At 37.1% G+C, this 18,217-nt stretch overlaps 1 protein-coding gene across 1 annotated transcript in view; it reads right to left on the reverse strand.

Annotated features, from left to right (window-relative positions):
• Positions 1-3,020: 3,020 nt before the first annotated feature.
• The window catches only part of SLX4IP (SLX4 interacting protein), a gene marked incomplete at both ends in the record, with an annotated part of 37,105 nt that continues 21,908 nt past the window's right edge, over positions 3,021-18,217 (reverse strand). The window contains 2 exons of the mRNA XM_079532789.1: positions 3,021-3,849; positions 5,368-5,474. Of these exons, the coding sequence (XP_079388915.1) occupies positions 3,021-3,849; positions 5,368-5,474 (936 nt within the window). The remainder of the gene's footprint in view (positions 3,850-5,367; positions 5,475-18,217) is intronic.

Consider the following 18,217-nt stretch of genomic DNA (forward strand, 5'->3'; position numbering starts at 1 on the left):
GTAGCCAGTCAGCTGCTCAGACCTACCCATATTTCAGAGAAGTTCAAAGAAGCACTGAAGAAAAAACAAACGTAAAAAACAAACCCAGAAGAAAAAAACGAAGACGTTATTTCTGTGCTTCAATGGAGACTTCAGAATAGAATAGAGCCTTAAATATTTAATATCTTTAATAAAAAGGTATGCTAACTCTGCTGTGTAGCAAATTTGTAATAGCAAGCCCGGGCCAAGACTTGAAAGCTGCTCATCTTCCATTACTGGGGCTCAGTTTCCAGCAGGCATTCTTTTTTCTCCTGATCCTAACCGTGACTTGGAAACCAGGTTAGCATTTCTAGAGCATGCCAGACCACACACATCTGTCAGTCATCTGGATGCAGGTGGACTGCAGATAAAGAAAAACCCCAAGGCTCAGGAGAAGAACCTCGGGGTGAAAGCAGACAGGTAACACAAGCATATGCTAACAACACATTTCAGGTATCACATTAAATTCTCCACAGCATTTGCAAAAGGTAAACTTTTATAGTAGTCCTAATGCACAGAGGAGAAGAAAGAACAATTTTGAGTGGTAGCACCATCTAAAATCCAGAAATGACGATACTGAAACTTTTTCCCTAAAATCCCCTACATTTCTGAAAGGATCCAAGAGATAGCTTTTCAAATTAACTGCTAAATACACAGCCAGAAAGCAGTGGGTCTCAGAAACAAGCCTAGGGACCTAACAAACCACCAATTACAGTTCACTGTAAAGTTCACTGTAATTGTTCTGAGCCTGTAAGCTCAAACATTTTTAAACAATCTATCCCTACATTTGTTAATTTTACAAGATCACTATTTTAAACAGATGTTCTCATGTTATCAGTAAGGTGATGGGAGACAGCACTCTAAGTAACAAAACAAAATATCCTAAAAGCAAAATCAAGTACTCAGCTGCAGAAAAAGCAATAATTTTATCTGCCCTTACAAACGTATGAGAGTCATTTTTAAGGGTGGATGCAGATATGTTACTCAGTTACAAGTAAAACTAATCTGTAATTATAAGGCCAAACTAGTAAGAATAGTAATATTCACTGATATAAGATACACATGGTGCAGTGTATCTTGCATCATACTTGATTCTAATACTTGAATTATGTTCTTTTGAATAAGAGAAGTGCAAGAGGAGGGGAAGCTTCTGACTCTGAAGCTATTAGTAGTAGTTTGGGGCTTACTTGCTCCAGCCTGCCCACAGTTCTCACAGAAACAGTCAGTGTGTTTGCCACTTTGGGAAAGCCATCATAATGCCCCTTTGCTAAGCAGAACAAAACAAAAAAAAACAAATATCAAAAACAAATAAACAAAAAACCTAAAGTAAATTTGCCAACTCAACATGTGTCTGTTCTTACATAATAATCTTCTAATAGTTCATCTCCTACAGTTACCTGTTGCAACCAAGAATATAATGGAAAATTCAAAAGCACAGTAGAAATAAAGGAAATGTAAAACTGCAGACTAGAATATATGCTTGTACCATTTGTTGTCAGATTATTCACTCTTAGGACTTAAATAAGCCATCTAGAAAATGGCTGAAACCTTAATATAAATAATCAAGCAATTCTGTTTTACTTACTTTTATTTCTCTGAAACTTAACTAGATGTCCTTATACTCTTTATATCTCAAAACAAAAGAGCAGTAAACATACCTCAGGCTGTTATTCCAAACCCAGGTTCATTTACAGCCTTCCCTTTGCTTGCTACTAGGAAAGACCTTTCTGCAGAGCCTGAAGATTGGCAAGCATTAGCAACCTTACTGCAAAGCACTGTAACACGTAAACAGGCTGAAAGACAAAAAAAGAACACGTATTCATGTATTCTAGCATGCATGCAGAATCCTTTTCCTTTATAGTAAATGCAGAAGTTTTTTATAGCAGCAATGATGCTGTTCAACTATCACTGCTTTGCTGACAGCTGCTGAGTTATTGACTCTCACTGGTACTACACACCATCTCTAGTGCCACGGATGTGGATCTCCCCATGAATCTAGATGAGTCTACTCACAACATAAGTGTGTGTCAGTAAGAGTTTTGCAATATTTTCTTCACATAAAATGTCTGTGCTTACACTGATTTTGAGAGAAGGGTCAAAAGGAAATTGCTTGCCGTTTTATTTTAACCATTTAAAAATATAAACATGAAATAGGAAGTTACATTTCCATAGCACATTAGCATTCAAGTTACAAAAAGAGTACCAAAAAGCCTTGAACAGTTAAAAATTATCTCTATCTTAAAAATTCCAATTGCTAACACCTCAAAAGCACCGTGTGGTGACCGCACACACAAACAAGGGTTGATTTTGAAACCTGAGTGCATGTTTGTGTTACATTTTTACAGGTAGCGAATGCATGATCACTTGTATCCACAGCTCAGTTTAGAAATAGGTATTTATGTGAAAACTGCCCAAGCACAAGCAAGGGAAAGGCAACTGAAAATGCGGCCCTTCAATTACCAGCAATATTAAAATCCAGCTAAAGATGTATTTGAAATAACCTCAACTTGCCTTACTCTTGCAAATATCATATGAATAAACCAGAAACTTCCTAACATGGAAAAGGATTAATTTTGACCAAAACAAACTGTGTGCTTAGAAACAAGGAAAAAAAAAAAAAAGATAACTGTAGCTGTTGAGGGATTACAATAGTGATTTGAGCTCATACTGTCATCAGCTGTCAGGACTTCTTAATAGTATCAAAACAATCACTGGTCTGAAATTTTGCTTAGTAAATATTATGTTATAGGAGATTTTTCTTTCTCTAAATATTACACTTGGTTTGTACAATATTTATGTATCTAATACGAAAAGATATGATTATCTTCATTACAGTTCCAAATAGCTAAGATGCCTTGTTAACTGGTTATTTAAAATTTTATCTAATTTTGACTTTTTTTAAAAATAAATTTTTAAAATTTAATTGCTTCCTACTTTTTGTATATGCTTTCCAAACACAAATCTGGCTGTCTGCCCACACTACCATGGTGATATTTCAGTCTTTATGGTTTCTTAAGCCTTCGTAGTTTTAACTTCCTGAGACCATCTTCACCTTCTTTTTTCCTTTTTTGGATCAGCTTCTTTGAAGACACAGTCTGCATTTCTAAATAGGATGCTGAAGGCACCACAGGTAATTCTTCAGTGGTTGTGTCTGGCTCATTTTGGTTTGTCCTTGTAGAAAGGACAAACTTGTCTCTTGTAGAAAGAGGCTGGGATTGTTTTGTTCCAAAAGTAAGTAAGTTTTCATCAGATGCAATTTTTTTAAAGTCTTGTTTAGAAAACAACCTGGAATTTAGTGGGGTCTTCTCCTCCAAGAACAGACCTAGGTGATCATCACTGCACTTACTTTTTTCTGTGTTGCTAGGAATAAAAGGAGTCTCTTCAGAGGATATTTCTTTGAAATGGTTTAACTTTTCTTCTGAACTACAACTCTTCTGTTGAGATTGTGTTTCAGATATTTTTTGATTTTGTTTTGGGCCTAGCAGTGCTGACTCATAGCTACAAGGAGAATTTTTGCTTAGAAGTCTTGACTTCAACCGCTCCACAGAATGAGGTTTTTGCTGGCTGCTAGCATCCTCTGCCTGTCTCTGATTAACATTATTTTCCAGCTCTGAAACAGGAAACTCCAAGTTGCTCTCAGCTGTATTTATGCAGTTCTTTAGCCGTCCTGTGCTCCTCCATTTCACTTCTGATTGAGGACTGGGAGAAGTTTGACAGTCATTCTTTCTGTTCCCTGTCTGTAAGCCCACTGAGCCAAGATCCACTTTCTTGGAGTCCTTGTTGGTTTGAGGTTTGCTCACACTATTTTTCCCCTTTTTTGTCCTTTTCACACTGCAATAAAAAGGGATATTGTTTTTAATAAAAAGAAATGTTTGCTGTCTCAATCTGCCCTTCTTACAAAATCTGAAAGACCACCAGGGCAACTCTCTTTTTGAATGTGGAAAAAAAATCCTCGTATATCATCTTGACAAGCAGTAATGTTTGCCTAGTGTGGATAATATCAAGTATTATCCATCTGATTTTCCACTGCACTAGGGGAACCCTACTTATTAATGACTAAGCCACTAAGGAGTTCACATTCTATTCCAAGAGGCAGAACTGGATTCATTACAAGTGTTAAAGGTCAACACAACATAAGTATATTGAATTCCTTCCCAAACCGGCTAGATAAAATAGTATGTCATAAGTGCCTAAATGATTCCAAACCATTCCCAGATATCCATATGCATAATGTATATCTAAGAATAGAGGGGGGCAGGCTGGAGAAGCAGTGTGTGCGCCTGTGTGACTTTCTAATCTCTAGTTTAGAAACATTCCTCTGGAATTTTTCCCAGGACATTTCAAAGCACTACTTTAAAGCTAACCACCACTCATCTAATATCAAGCCTGCTCATCTGGGAAGGACTTAGGTAATGCACGCAGATGATATTCTGAAAGGAATTATACAGGAAAAGGGAATCAATCACAAGGGACATGACAGAGCATCAGTTCATACACACTCCTCGGCAGAGTGCCTTACCTACCAATCCAAACTTCACACAGATTGCGAAATGAACTTTGTGCACGAGTACTGAAGCTGCCTACTTAAAGTTTTCAGTCTAAATTGCTATAGAACACCCCATATTGGCACTGCCTTCTGCTGGTCTGCTGGCACCAAGCAGTTCCCAGATTGATATTTAACTCCTTCGAAAAGTGGTTCCTACAGAATAGGTAGAACTGGCATCCTCCAAATCTAATCTCCCTTCCAAAAACAACAAACAAGACAACATGGGTTGAAATTGAAGTTTGCCAGACTTCACAGCAAATCCCCAAGTCCACGGTTGATATACTAAATATGTGGAAATTCTGGCAGTTGGTGCAAATAAAAATAGCACCCTGGTACAGCAGGCAACACGCTCTGCTGACCAACCAAAGCCCTCATCTACTACAGGCCAGAGCTGTGCAGGGCACTCTTCAGCTGTGGCAAAATATCCAGACTATCACACAACCACTGCAGATTCTCCAAACAAATGAAATACATATTTGCAAGTGTTTTTCACCAGACTCAAACAGCACTTATTTATTTTGGCTCAGAGCTTCTTTCAAGAAAAAGACACCCTGTTTTGGTTCTGCCTTGTGCTACAGGAGATATCTATACGGGTTATAACAGCTTTCATTTTTTTATGTCATACAGAATAAGAAGGATCATTTTACGTCCTTTATTCACAGCAGAACGACAGCCCTAATGATGTTGAATAATCTTTTAAAGAGAAGTTCATATTATTTGATATTTTACTACATAGACTAGATTCTATTAACACAAATTCTATCAGGTTCTAAATATAACAACTTAGAAACAAAGAGACATACATTTCCTTCAAGATATCTTCCTTTATCTGTTCGTTCAGACTAAGCTGAAGCTTTCTGTTTTCAGCAGATTCAGAAAAATATTCAGATGTCCCATTGGAAACTTCTTTCTGTTCCAAAAGAAAACACAGGTTTGAAATGTGACACATCAAGATACAATTATTCAACATTAAGCTTCATTTCTAATACTAAGACTTGCAGATGTTCTTTGTTATTCTGATCTGAGCAGTCTAAAAGAAACAGCAAAGAAGAGAATTATTTTTAATTTTTTAATACTTGGGTCTAGTCAGTTCACTCCCTTTTCAGTCTCCCAGTGAACATATTTCATATGCTAAAATATATCACAAACAAACAAGACTGAAACATAAAGGATGCAGCTTTCCAAACTGTCTGAGAAACTGTTGGCAAATATTTGACATCTTTGTGGCTCAAACTGTGACAAATGCCAGGAATCTCTCTTGCAGACAGGAGCATGTTTGTCAGTTTTTTTCTGAAGAGACTGACTGGCGCAGTGGTCTATACACTTATTCTCAGAAGAATTCCCATAATTTTCCATACTTACAAAAAATATACAGAGTATTACTTGCTCATTTAAGAAGGTAAGGGTTAAAATTTTTAATACTAACATTCAAACACTCAAGCTTGTGGTGGTTGGCTACTACAGGACAACAGGGGAATTCTTTCTGGTCTCAACTAACTGCAGTACCATATTTTTAAATAATGTGAGATTGAGGCAACAGGGAGGGAAGGAAAATGCTCTTTTTCTTCAAGCTGTGAGCATTTCCTTTCACAATGAAAGGATCTCAATGAGAGAAGGGCCAGTTGCTGACTTCACTATTAACCACCACACACTTCAAAATAATATTATCTCTGAGGCTAGAAAGGAAAAAAAAAAAACAACATTGCAAAGTCAAGAAGAGAAGAGGCTCTCTGTGCCTCCTTTCCTCTGATAGCTTTTTTCTCCATCAGATCAAATGATGAAACTTCTGACTGGGGGATCATCAAATGTAGGAAGTGCTTCTTGATATCATTTCTTGATCCGAGCTCTAAATCCAGCTCACTAAAAGCCAGGCAGTATGAAAGAATGGAAACACAGGGGGACAGCAGAGGGAGGAAGCTAAGCATGTATATGGAACATGTTACCTAGAACGCCACTCAGGAACCTGTCACTGAGATGGGATTAAGCTGCTCATTTCAGTTCCTATAGGAGAAGGGGTAAATCCCACCACTCTTTCCAGAAGAACAAAGCAGTGAAATCAGTTTTCTGCCTTGTAAGCAAAAAGAGGGTAGTCAAGTCAGGCAAAGAAAATGGGCCCTTGTGACACTTCAAAAAACTACAGCTGTTTTGAGCCTTCGTTTCAGAGGCAATCTGTGCAAATGTTTGTGTGTACATTAACAGATGCATGAAGTTCTGTGCACAAACACTGCAACACGTGTTTACAATAAGCACAAAATACATTGGACGTGCGTGCAAAGCGATTTCAATCTCAAAAATCAAGCCTGACTAGTTTAATCTGAAGGATGAATTGCTGCTTCTATTCCTGCGAGAGATATGGGCTTCCTAATTTAACTTCATATGTTTTCATATTTTGTGAGCTACTGAAGAAGGAAATATTATGAAGATACTAAAAGATCTGTGCCACTTTTAAGAGAATGCACAGACTAACTGTAAAGTCTGTAGAAATTAATTTGACTTCCTGTAACATCTGCACGACTCAGACTGAAGGATCTTGCACAATAATGCTGTATCAGAGCAGCCAGAGAGCACTCTTACTTAGCCAGAGAAGTACAAACAGAGAAGCATCTGAACTTTCCTCGTTGCAAGTTATAGTAGTTGGAAAGGCTAATTGCATTACGTCTGCTTCAGTCCTCAGCTGAGAACATCAGTGAGGCAGCCTATGATAGGATCACCAGACCACTAAGATGATTTTCGTAGATATGGTAAACAATGGGTGGAAAGTAGCACTTGGTACAAAAACCTGTGTGTCAGTGCAGACAGGGGAGGATCGAGGACAGCTGCTGTCCACACATACTTACTACTGCAGGTAAGCAATAAACCTCAGTTCTAACTTGTATCCCATTATAAGCAGTGAACGATTGCTGCCTGGAATGTGCAGTCAAGGGTGTGAAGAGCAGACCCCAGAGAGAGGCGGAGATAACAAAGCCATTCCACTGTGAGTTGAGTCAGACTGGAAGTTAATGGCTCAGAATGGAAGGGCAGACACGTTTGCTGTGCCATCATCAACCTTTCATTTTGTTTGCCAGTAACTTATCGCACAACACAGTGACAGAAAAGGGTTAAGGTATTAAAAAAATAATCAAAATGATTTATATGTGAAACACTTCTGAACATGCCCTCTAAGTACAGTAGATTTTCCCCTTAGAACCACACCCTGTAAGTGCTGTATTTTGAGAGCTGAACAATTAACATGAGGCATATGAGTCAGTCTTTGAAAAACTCTGTGGGAACCAAAGAGCCTTTTGCTATTAGGAGTGATGTAAACTCCCTAAGGCTGGAATAAGTCCACAATAGAAGGCAAAGAGTCACAAATAACAACAATGGGCACTCCATAAACAACTAAGAGATTCAGCCATTACTGGTGATACTTCCTTTATTTTCTTTATTAGACTTAATTATTTTAGTTAATTAAGAAAAATAAAAAATCCTGTCTGTTTTGGGAATACTATTTATTTCCTATGGGAACTTCAGAACTTGTTAAAGAAAGAAAAAAAAGCTAATCTGTTCTCATCCTGTCTAGTAATCCCAAATTCCTTTTAGGCAGTGAAATAATTAAAGAAAAATATTCCAGGCATAAAAAGGAGGACAGCAGAAGCAGACATCATATAAACAATGACACCACGACAGAGAAAAACGTCAAAGCACCGCCAGACTTGTGACTTGACTCTGAAAGAGCTGCAGGGAGTGGGGTTGCTGCTAACAAATTAAAACCACATTTCTTGGCAAATTGTTAAAGACAGACATATTTACATTTGTATAGAGACTGGGTGGGCACAAGATTAAAATGCTTCTTTAGCCTTTGAACTGCCAAGATCTATTAGAAATCTGTGCTCTTAAAATCCTAGGGTAAGCTCACTCCTTTTTGTCACTAAACTCAGCTAAGGGCGTGCAGAAATGAAGCTTACAAAGACTTACTACCCTACCTGCTCAAAATACTGACCTTGCAAAACCTGCTCTGAATATCCTTAACATTTGTCCAGAGAGATGTCTGGAAAAAACCAAGAACTTCTGTTCACACCCACACATAACATGACTTAGGCACAAAATATACTCCTTTTAGGCTTTTCAAATTGAAAATCCATACTTGTACTACCTATACTCAAAAATAAACCTTCAAAAACATTCAAAAGAAGGGCTGCCATCTGCAGCCCTTTCCAACACAGTTCAGTTCAGCAAAGCTGCATTAAATATTTGCAAAAGAACTAAATATGGATTTGCACATATCAAGTATCCTTACAACTTACAATTGTGAAGGAGACTGAAAGGTTTGGCCTTTTCCACGAATAAGCCTTACAATATCGCTCACACTTTGTTTGTTTGTTTGTTTGTTTTTGCTGCCTCCTTTCCCTCCTCTGGTTTGGGTCCATATTTTCTAGTAGTCTCCTACTATGCTCAGGATAACTGTTGCACATGCTTATGTACCAATAAAGTAACTGTAAAAAATAATTACATTTCATGTCTGCTTAAAGGAAACAAACCACACAATTTCTGAGTTGCACTTATCAATGTAGCTCAAGTTTCTCATCAAAAAAAATTAATAGAAAACATCAAAGAGTCCCATAAATCATATTTAACATTGGAGTAGCATATAAGAGTCCCTACTGAGGCCCCACGGAGCACACGCAGCAAGACAGTCCCCAACATCAGACTGTATATAACAATATAGATGAAGCAATGTTATAAAGTATTATCCCAGTAACACATGAAAAAAATTATAATTAGTGAAAAAAAAAAAAGCAGTTAAATTCCTATTCTTGGGAGCTTTATGTAAGTTGCAATTGCATGATTTTTCTTAATGTCAGTGTCACATTAGCAGTGTCATAAGCTCAATCACATAGATCTTCAGATCTCAATGCTGTTATAATAGATGTCCAGCAGATCAGTGTGGTCAGACAGGGCTATTTAATCTGGTAGACAAGTGGGGGGGCTTGCTAGTGAAGGATGAATCAGATACTATATCAGATACAGTGAAGTCTAGCCTTCTATCCAACCATACATGAATGAAAAATCTTCCAGTCATTTCATGACTTGTGAGACAAAGATTACAGTGTTTTCAGTGCCGCAATGTAGCTGTCTTACAGATTCTACTTACAGAATCATACAATTGTTTGAGCTGGAAGGGACCTTCAAAGGTCATCTAGTCCAAATCCCCTGTAACGAACAGGGACACCTACAACTTGATCAGGTTGCTCAGAGCCCCATCTACCTTGTCCTTGAATGACTCCAGGAACAGTGCATCCACTACATTTCTGGGCAACCTGTTCCAGTGCCTCATCACTTTCACTGTAAAAAACTTCTCCCTGTATCCAATCTAAACCTCCTTCCTTTACTTTGAAACCATTTCCCCTTGTCCTATTACAGTAGACTGTACTAAAGAGTCTGTCCCCTTCTTTCTTATAGGCCCCCTTTGGACACTGAAAGGCCCAGAACCCAGCCCTCTCACTCAGAACTTCTGCACTGTAAAACATTCACAGTAATTTTCCAAGTACAGAAAAGGATAGTATTCTCAACCTGAAATACAATTCCTTGATTAGACTTGCAGAATATTACTTTATATTTTCAAATGGACTGTTCTGTATGTCAGAAAGTTGTAGTAAAAATAGCAAGGACCACTTTCTACATTACACATGGGAGTACTGATTTCCCATTTGAAGCAGCTATTTTTCAGGAACAATGATGGTTTTGAAATACATTCTTCTGAAAAGGTTGAAACTCGGGTAATAAGCAGAGAAAACAGGATCCTTTCAGTGCACAACCTAAAATCTACCAGCTTAGCACAGAAAGCAAAATCTAATTCCCAGATCAGCAGTCTTCATTATCTACCACCAAAATTCATTTTGATCTGATTTTATGGATCTCAACTGTTATGCTTTTGCTGGTCAAGAGTACCTGCGATGTGTACTTCCTAGTGCAAGGTTTGTCCAGTTCATGACAAAGCCCTGCGATGTACACTCCAAAGGTTCCCAAAGGATCAGACTGGTTTCAAGCGAACAGATTATAAGAGGAAAATACCTTTCTGCTACTTAAGTCTTTTGTTTGGATTTCAGTGATATTTTGGTTACTGGAAGAATCCCAAACCACTATGAATTTAGGAAATTCAAAGTTACCTTTCCAGATAATTGGGAAAAAAAAAAAAAAAAAAAGCTTAATAAGCCACAAGTGGCATAAACCAAAAATTGTGATGCTGTATTAAAAAAAAAAAAAGAAAGTTAGAAGGGGGCCTATTTAACTTAGCAAATATATCTAACATAAGTAGCAAGAACTTAACACTTTTTCTAAAGCCATAGAAAGTGTTCTCAAAACAAATGATTTATTTACATACTCAAAAAGCACTCAATATTAATTAAATAAAGACTAAATAACGTCTATTTGCTTGAAGGCAAAAAGTGTTAAAATTAATGTTAAGTAATTGAGCTATTAATCATTCTAATTTTATATACTGATGCTAGCAGACTCAGATTCTATCTTCAGAGAGAATGTCCACTGATAAGAAACTGAGGAAAACAGAATGGTGTTGCAAACAAAATAATCTTTACAAAAGTCATAAAGAAAAATTTAAGGAAGTTTTTTTTTTAAGAAGAAAACCAATGCCTTATAAACATTGATCTGCAGCCAACCTTTGCAATTAATCTTACAGTTTATTTCTTGATGAGAACATTCACATAAAATGTGCATTTTATTCCTAAAAGACTTTTTCAATAACGAGACAACAGCAATTTCATATGGAGCTCAGTTATTTCCCTCAACTTGCCATAGTAGAGATCATCCACTACTAACTTTCACACGGGTAGGTGGAAAAGCAAGCCACTCCTGTAATCTTGTGCTACAGCTTTTAGCAGCCTGATATTAGGATCCTCTATCTGCTTGCCAAATCTAAATGGTATAGCAGAATTAAGCAGTACTTAAAATATATGACATATACAAAATCGTGTTTCATTCACTCAAAACAGTCATTCTCATAAAAAGAAAATCTGAAGAGTCTCTCTACAGAATTATAGCAGCATTAAAGAACTGTAGGAAATCTTGGAAAGACTAACCTTAATTCTTGATTCGTTGGTTATACACAAGCAGAAGTGCATGGCTTAGGAGAGAATTACTGTTCAACAGTTTAATCAGTATATTAGCCTGGTTTCCAGAACAAAACACCCAGCTCTGCAAACCCCCAAGATTTCCGAGCTCATGGAGATTGGTCCCTCCAGATAGTTTCTAAACCCACATGTGAACTCAAGAAAATACAACTTACAAAACTCTCAAAGCCAGTCAGCTACTACATGTTTAAAGAAAACTGTAAACAAAGAAATAACTTTCCTAATATTTTAAACCCATATAGATGGCTGTACAGAGGGTAGCTCAGTCATTGCAGCAACACTGCAGTGAACCAAACAGGAGGGAGCTGGAGTCATTCAAGTGGATGGGAAGCAAGAAATAAGCCAGGAAATCAGTGGCATTATGATGAAAGCTGGTGACTGGCAGAAGGCAAAAGATGATTTATGATAAATACAAAAAAGCTGCTTTGTTAAGTTCCAGCAATGACAGAACAACCTGTTAAGATTTCTGTCAGGGATTAAGAATGCAACATGAGGAAAAAAGATAAGCAAAAATGCACTCAGTATCAAGGCATTCATTTCCAAATTCAGGTCACAGTCACTATTTACTGCAACAAAATGGAAACTTGCACACAATATGCAATATGCACAGAATGTGTGCAAACGCACTTATCAAAAATGCGTGCCATAGGCTTGAGAGTGAATTACTCAGCGGACCAGTAGAAGTTAGAAACTGTTCAAACATCCTTCCATGAACCATACCATCATAGGCTTCAGCTTACTTTTCAGTCAAGCTGTACAATTTCAATCAGTTTTAACAGTGTTCTGTTCTGTTGGAGGCTGACGAACAGACTGCTCTTCAAAAAAATAAAGAAAAAACCTGACAAATTCTTTTAACAAGAGGAATACAGAAAATTATTATCAAAATCTCAAGTTAATTTAATCTTTCCACGCTAGTTATCAAAATCTCTCAGATGCACGGCAACTAAATAAAATCTTTAGCTCACTTTAGATTTAAACATCAACACTGCCAGCTTTACACCCTGCACCTTTGTTGGAAGTGCTCATCCTCTCAAAGTCTGCCGAGAGGAAAGAACATCATTCAGTGAAAAGTCTACAATCTGAGCTCAGATCTGTATTAAACACCAGGATAAACTGGGACAGCAAGAGAGTGAGAGGGAAGAGCAAAATGAGGAAGGTGAAGGATGATGACAGATGATAATATCTTAAATAACCATGAGGCTTTGACAAATGAGATCCTGTGAATGCTGCTAAGTAGTTGCGTTTAAACCAAATGGACTACTCACGTAAGAAGCAACTACTAAAATCAGTAAAAGATTACTCAATTTGTCCCTCCTTTTTGAAGATTGCTTCATCTTGAAATACTTTTACATGCTTAAGAATTTACGTTGCAGTTACAGGGCTGTACATACTACTACTACTCTTCATCTACATTTTGCACTATGAGAAGTACATAATGTTTTAATGAAGATATGCTCAACTTGCTTACCGGCGTTAAGACATTACTTTTTATTTCATTCCTTATATACACCCATATCTGGTCTCATTTACCAATAAATGACAACCAAAAAACTGAGTTAAGATTTTTCAGTTGGTTCCTTGCAGCGTACTTTTGGCTTCTCCAGAGATTTTACTTTCTTCACTCAGCAATATGCACAAACACTGTAATTGCTCTTCTCAGCAGAAAGACTTCACCTTTATCAATTTATTTTCATTTACAGCCCTAACACTCTCGCACCAACCATTGTGACGCTTTTCTGAAAACCTCCACAGCCTTTCCTAGTCTTGATTAATTGAAATAACTGTGTCAGATTTCATTTCATCATTTGTCCACCTCTCTGGAACATTATTATAACAAACGGCAGACAGCTATGACATTCTTTGCCATGCAGAAAATGAATCAGACTGTTTGCAAGCTATAAGAAGAAACTAAGACAAGTTCTAACAAATCACGCTGCAGCAATCTCCCACATTACCACTCTCAGGTACCCTCCCCTCCCCTTTTGCAGAGCTTTCTGCCCCCACATCAGGGTTGGCAGAAGGGAGCACACACCCCAGCTGCTCCCACTCATTTGGTGCATTAGCTGAAAGCTCAATGAATTTCAGTTTGTACGAATCCGCAAGGCTGAATTACAAGATGAGGTGCAAGCACACAGACCTTTTGGCAAACTGTTACGTAGAAGTGGTGATTTTCAAGGAGAAAAGGCAGACACCTGTGACAAAAGTGAACATTTTAAAACTGCTGTAGCTTTCTTCTTTATGACCAAGTCAAAAACAATAGTACCACAGCACTCTTTAAAGCTACACTGACATTAAAAGGAAAACCTCACCCTTATCAAACACAGAGTACTGCCAAAAGCCTCTGCATCAATGTGAGTGTTTATGCAGCCACACAGTGAGAACACGGCCACTGAAGTCATCCAGCTGAAAGCTAACCATGCAAACAACAACAGCAAAAAAGAAAACCAAAAAATCCTTGTTTTCACAGGAACCAGTGAACTGAACCAGCTCCTCACATGCCAATGCTGACAGATGTCAAGGACAAGAATGCACAGATCAGAGAAGGGAAGGTAGGAGGCACCACAAGGTTCAGTCTTGCATCAGACTGAGTTAAGCATGAAAGGTGAGAGGGAAAAATAAAAAAAAAATAAATAAAAAGACAAAATCTTGAAGCATCAGAAATGGAAACTCAAAGAGAAAACAGAAAATTCTTCAGCTGTTCAACCACGTGCAGTATATGGACAGGATCTGTTGTCTGCAGTTTCCCCAGCAGCGAACCCTCTTAAAGAAATTGCTGAACTACAGCTTAACATTGTTTTCCTTTAGCTATGTCTCCAAAATTGACCAAATAAAATTTTGCATAATATTTGAAAACAAATGAAAAATAGATTGTATGAAATTTAAAAGTTGATAATGAATCTGAAAGCCAAGCAAGTATTAAAAAGGAACTATTAGCATGCATTTTGGATGTTACCTCTAAATGAGGGTAATTATCAGCTGCTACCTCAGAGGGTAATCCTGTCTTCTTCCGAGTCCTGGCTGCGTGCTCCTGCTACACTTTTTGTGTCACAGTCAGCAACTCTAGAGTACAGTCTGAGTTGGTTAAGTACACTGAGATGATGGAAAACTAATCCTCCAATTTAGCAGAAGGAAAAAAAGAAACTTCACAAGTAAATAATTTTCTTCTAGATCAGTTCAATGAACTAATTCATTCTTGGCTGAAGAATCACTTGGCTGATCCATTGTAACCAGAAAGGAAAGCAATACATAGCTGGAACTAGAGGGAATATGGACTACCTTTTCAGTAGAAACTCCAGCAGTTCAACTGTGATATAATAGTTTATAGACTGTGAAATGTATAACTGTATTCCACAACTTTTCCTTCTCCCCCTGCTCTACTTGATAACACCTTAAAGTTTTTAAGATAACTAAATTCACACAAAATCCTCTAGTAACAAATTATTCCTGCCTGAAAAAAAAAAAAACCAAAAACTAAAAAGGTTTTCCTTTTCATTCTGCCTTGCAACAAGCACAACGCTGCAGCAGCACACACTAATATCAAGCTCTCTGTTAATCAAAGCTAAGCGTACATGTTTTCATGGGAGAATCAGAAGCCTCTTACCAGCATAATCAAAATCCAAGCAAATTATATCACTTGCTCTCTTATACCATGTTTTAATAAAGAGAATTCTGCAATGTACATAAAGTATGTCACAACAATTTATAAAATGAGACATGTATGAAGATGATGAAATGTTACTTCTTTCGTTCTTGGAGAACTAAAAGGCACAGGGCATATCTTTAGGACTTTTCTTCTCCTATTCTACCTATGTATGCTTTGCTTTATTTTTATTTTTTTGCTTTGTATTTTTTTAAGAGCAATATTCTATAATTTCCTCTGCAACTTAACAAAGTTTAGTGGTAACCTGGAGATCTTTATAATCAAAGCAGGATCCCCTGCTCTCCACTTTCTTTTCTGATGTCATATGAATGGTAATTTCAAATTTCCACATCAGTCTCGTCATTCGCTTGACCTCCTTTATGTTTTCCCTACAATCACTTCCTCTCATAGATTCCAGTATAAAGCTGATGTAGTTATCAATGAATACTCCATTGTTAGCACATTTTCAAATGGTCCCAAGCCTTCAATAAACCTTCCACCCATTTCCATTACATTGTTTCTTCAGATAACCCATTTCCAATTTTCCATTTTAGCTCTCTACATAATAATCAGCCCCAAAAATGTCGTAATCTTTGCAGAGATGACTGATCTCTCTAGAGCTCTTTCATTTGCCTGGGTTTTCTTTTTTGCCATATTCCCAAAGCGGTCTTCTTTTCCAAGACAGAACTATTCAAGATTACAAACACAGTTTTGCAAAACAGGAATCGACGGCTTTGTATTTGTACTTAGCACTAATAAGCCAGGCTATTTTTCCATCTTCTCCTTGAGCCTTCCAATTTGCTGAATTATTTTCAATAATTTGCTGTAATGTTTCTTTAAAAAGAAATTTCTTCGAAAATGATAATTACTGCCTGCAGCCTGTTTCATAGATACGACAACACCCATTTCTAAACAGATTTTAGAATAGAGAAAATTCCGTATCAGTTGATCTTCTATTTTATTTCAGATCTACTCCTTAGAAGCGCTCTCAAATCTTTAACTAAACTTAAATCTAATTTGACAGAGTCTGCCTAAGCCACCTTTTCCTTGGTCTTACGGGATGCATCACAAGATTTTAAATCACTTCTCTGAGTATTTTGTGCATGCAGTTTGTGCTTGTGAATATCTCAGAAGCAATATAATTATGATCTTTCCTAAGGTGTAGGGACATAAGAATATCCTTTATCTGGCTACATCTCTTGAAACCTGGTTTAGTCACTGTCTCTGCCAGGAGAGACAAAATAGCTCAGGAACGAATGCTTGCCCGAAAACCATAAAACTACATAACAGCAGGTATAAAACAAAAATAAAAATTGTTAAGTCTCAACTAAATTAACTGTAATGACAATAAGCAACACTGAAATGTGACAAAATCTCCACTAACACAGAGTCAACTATTTTTATAAAACACAGATAGACCCTCAAACGAAGGGTGTGAGCTGATTAAACACAAAAACGAACTTAAATACAATATTATGAAATGAATGATTCAAACCTAAACAACATATAGAGGAAAACAAAACATATGCCTCATTTTTAGCCCATGACAGAATACACTGGAGTCTATCAACAGAAAGGTCTTCTGGGTGGTCTTTTGTAATCTAGTTAAAAGTTCGGGCACAGTCAGTGCTAAACTGCATGTGAAAAGTACACACACAAAGTGCAGATCCTCAGTCTTTATTTCTTCAGTGACAAAAAAAACCTGAAATTGCCCCTCAGTTGCAATCATACACCCACTCAGTTTGGGAAAGTACTGAACTGTACTGTATGAAAAATGTAGCATTAACATGCTGTAGAAATGATGGACCAATAAAACAGTCCACAGGAAGCCCCTTAGGTTAGTGTGACAAGAGTTAAGAAAGTACTGCAGAACATTTGCTGCGGGTCTACTCACTTCTTGTTAGTTTTCAAATCATGGAAGATGACTTAAGGATAGCTTTATTTTGTTCCCTTCTACCAACACACTACACTGATCATGCCCACCTGTTCTATGTGCACGTACTGCATCTGTATGTAAAGCAAACTCCCAAGGCTTTAGTATTGATTTCAGTATGATCCCACTGAGATTATTTGATGTGGGATTTTTTTGCTGCTGTTTTTGATTGGTTTTTAAACACAAACCTTTAAAGACCCTTTTAAAATGACTAGGACTTTCCATATATCAGATCAAATTTCTAAATAGTCAAACTAAAGACCATATAATTCTATTTTTCATTTGCCTTCTTACTACACAGACTCACAGAAAGAAACTAAGAAGAAAATTTATCATTAAAGCTAAATACAAATAACAAAGGCGGAAATTGGATATTGCACAAGAGATTCTTAAACAAGAAATAACTATTTCTCAGTCAAAATGCAAAGGCAGGATTTTCTATTAAAAGCATCTAAATAGTTTTTCAAGGCAATACTGAGAAAATAATAATTTTCAAAATAGCAAAATACTTGTAAAGCAGTTAGACTTACGTCTTCCTGAGAAAAGTATTTCCTTACTGCTTTGACATTTAAGGATATTTACCAGTTGAAGAATCAAGATAATAAAAACTGCAATCAGTACAGTAAATACAAACCTGCTTGATATAAAAAAGTACTAAGCACAATGTTTAGATTTTTTTATAAGATGTTGAATATATTTTAATATATCCAAGAGAAACGACTGTCACATTCATAGAGATCAGCACATAATGCTGACTCTTACTGCAAGCACAGAGCAGACCGTGTGCTGTACCGCAGGCCACCTGGGCCAATGTGAACACTCCTGAGACAACTGGCAGTTAACTGCAGCATGAAATTCATGAGCCTTTGACCCTTATAAAGCCCTCAAGATGAAATATTTAAGCAGAATTGTTTATGGTATTTAACTACACACCACCGCCCATAAATGCTTGG

This window comes from Tetrao urogallus (genome assembly GCF_951394365.1).
Source record: "Tetrao urogallus genome assembly, chromosome: 2".
In the NCBI taxonomy this organism is placed as follows: domain Eukaryota; kingdom Metazoa; phylum Chordata; class Aves; order Galliformes; family Phasianidae; genus Tetrao; species Tetrao urogallus.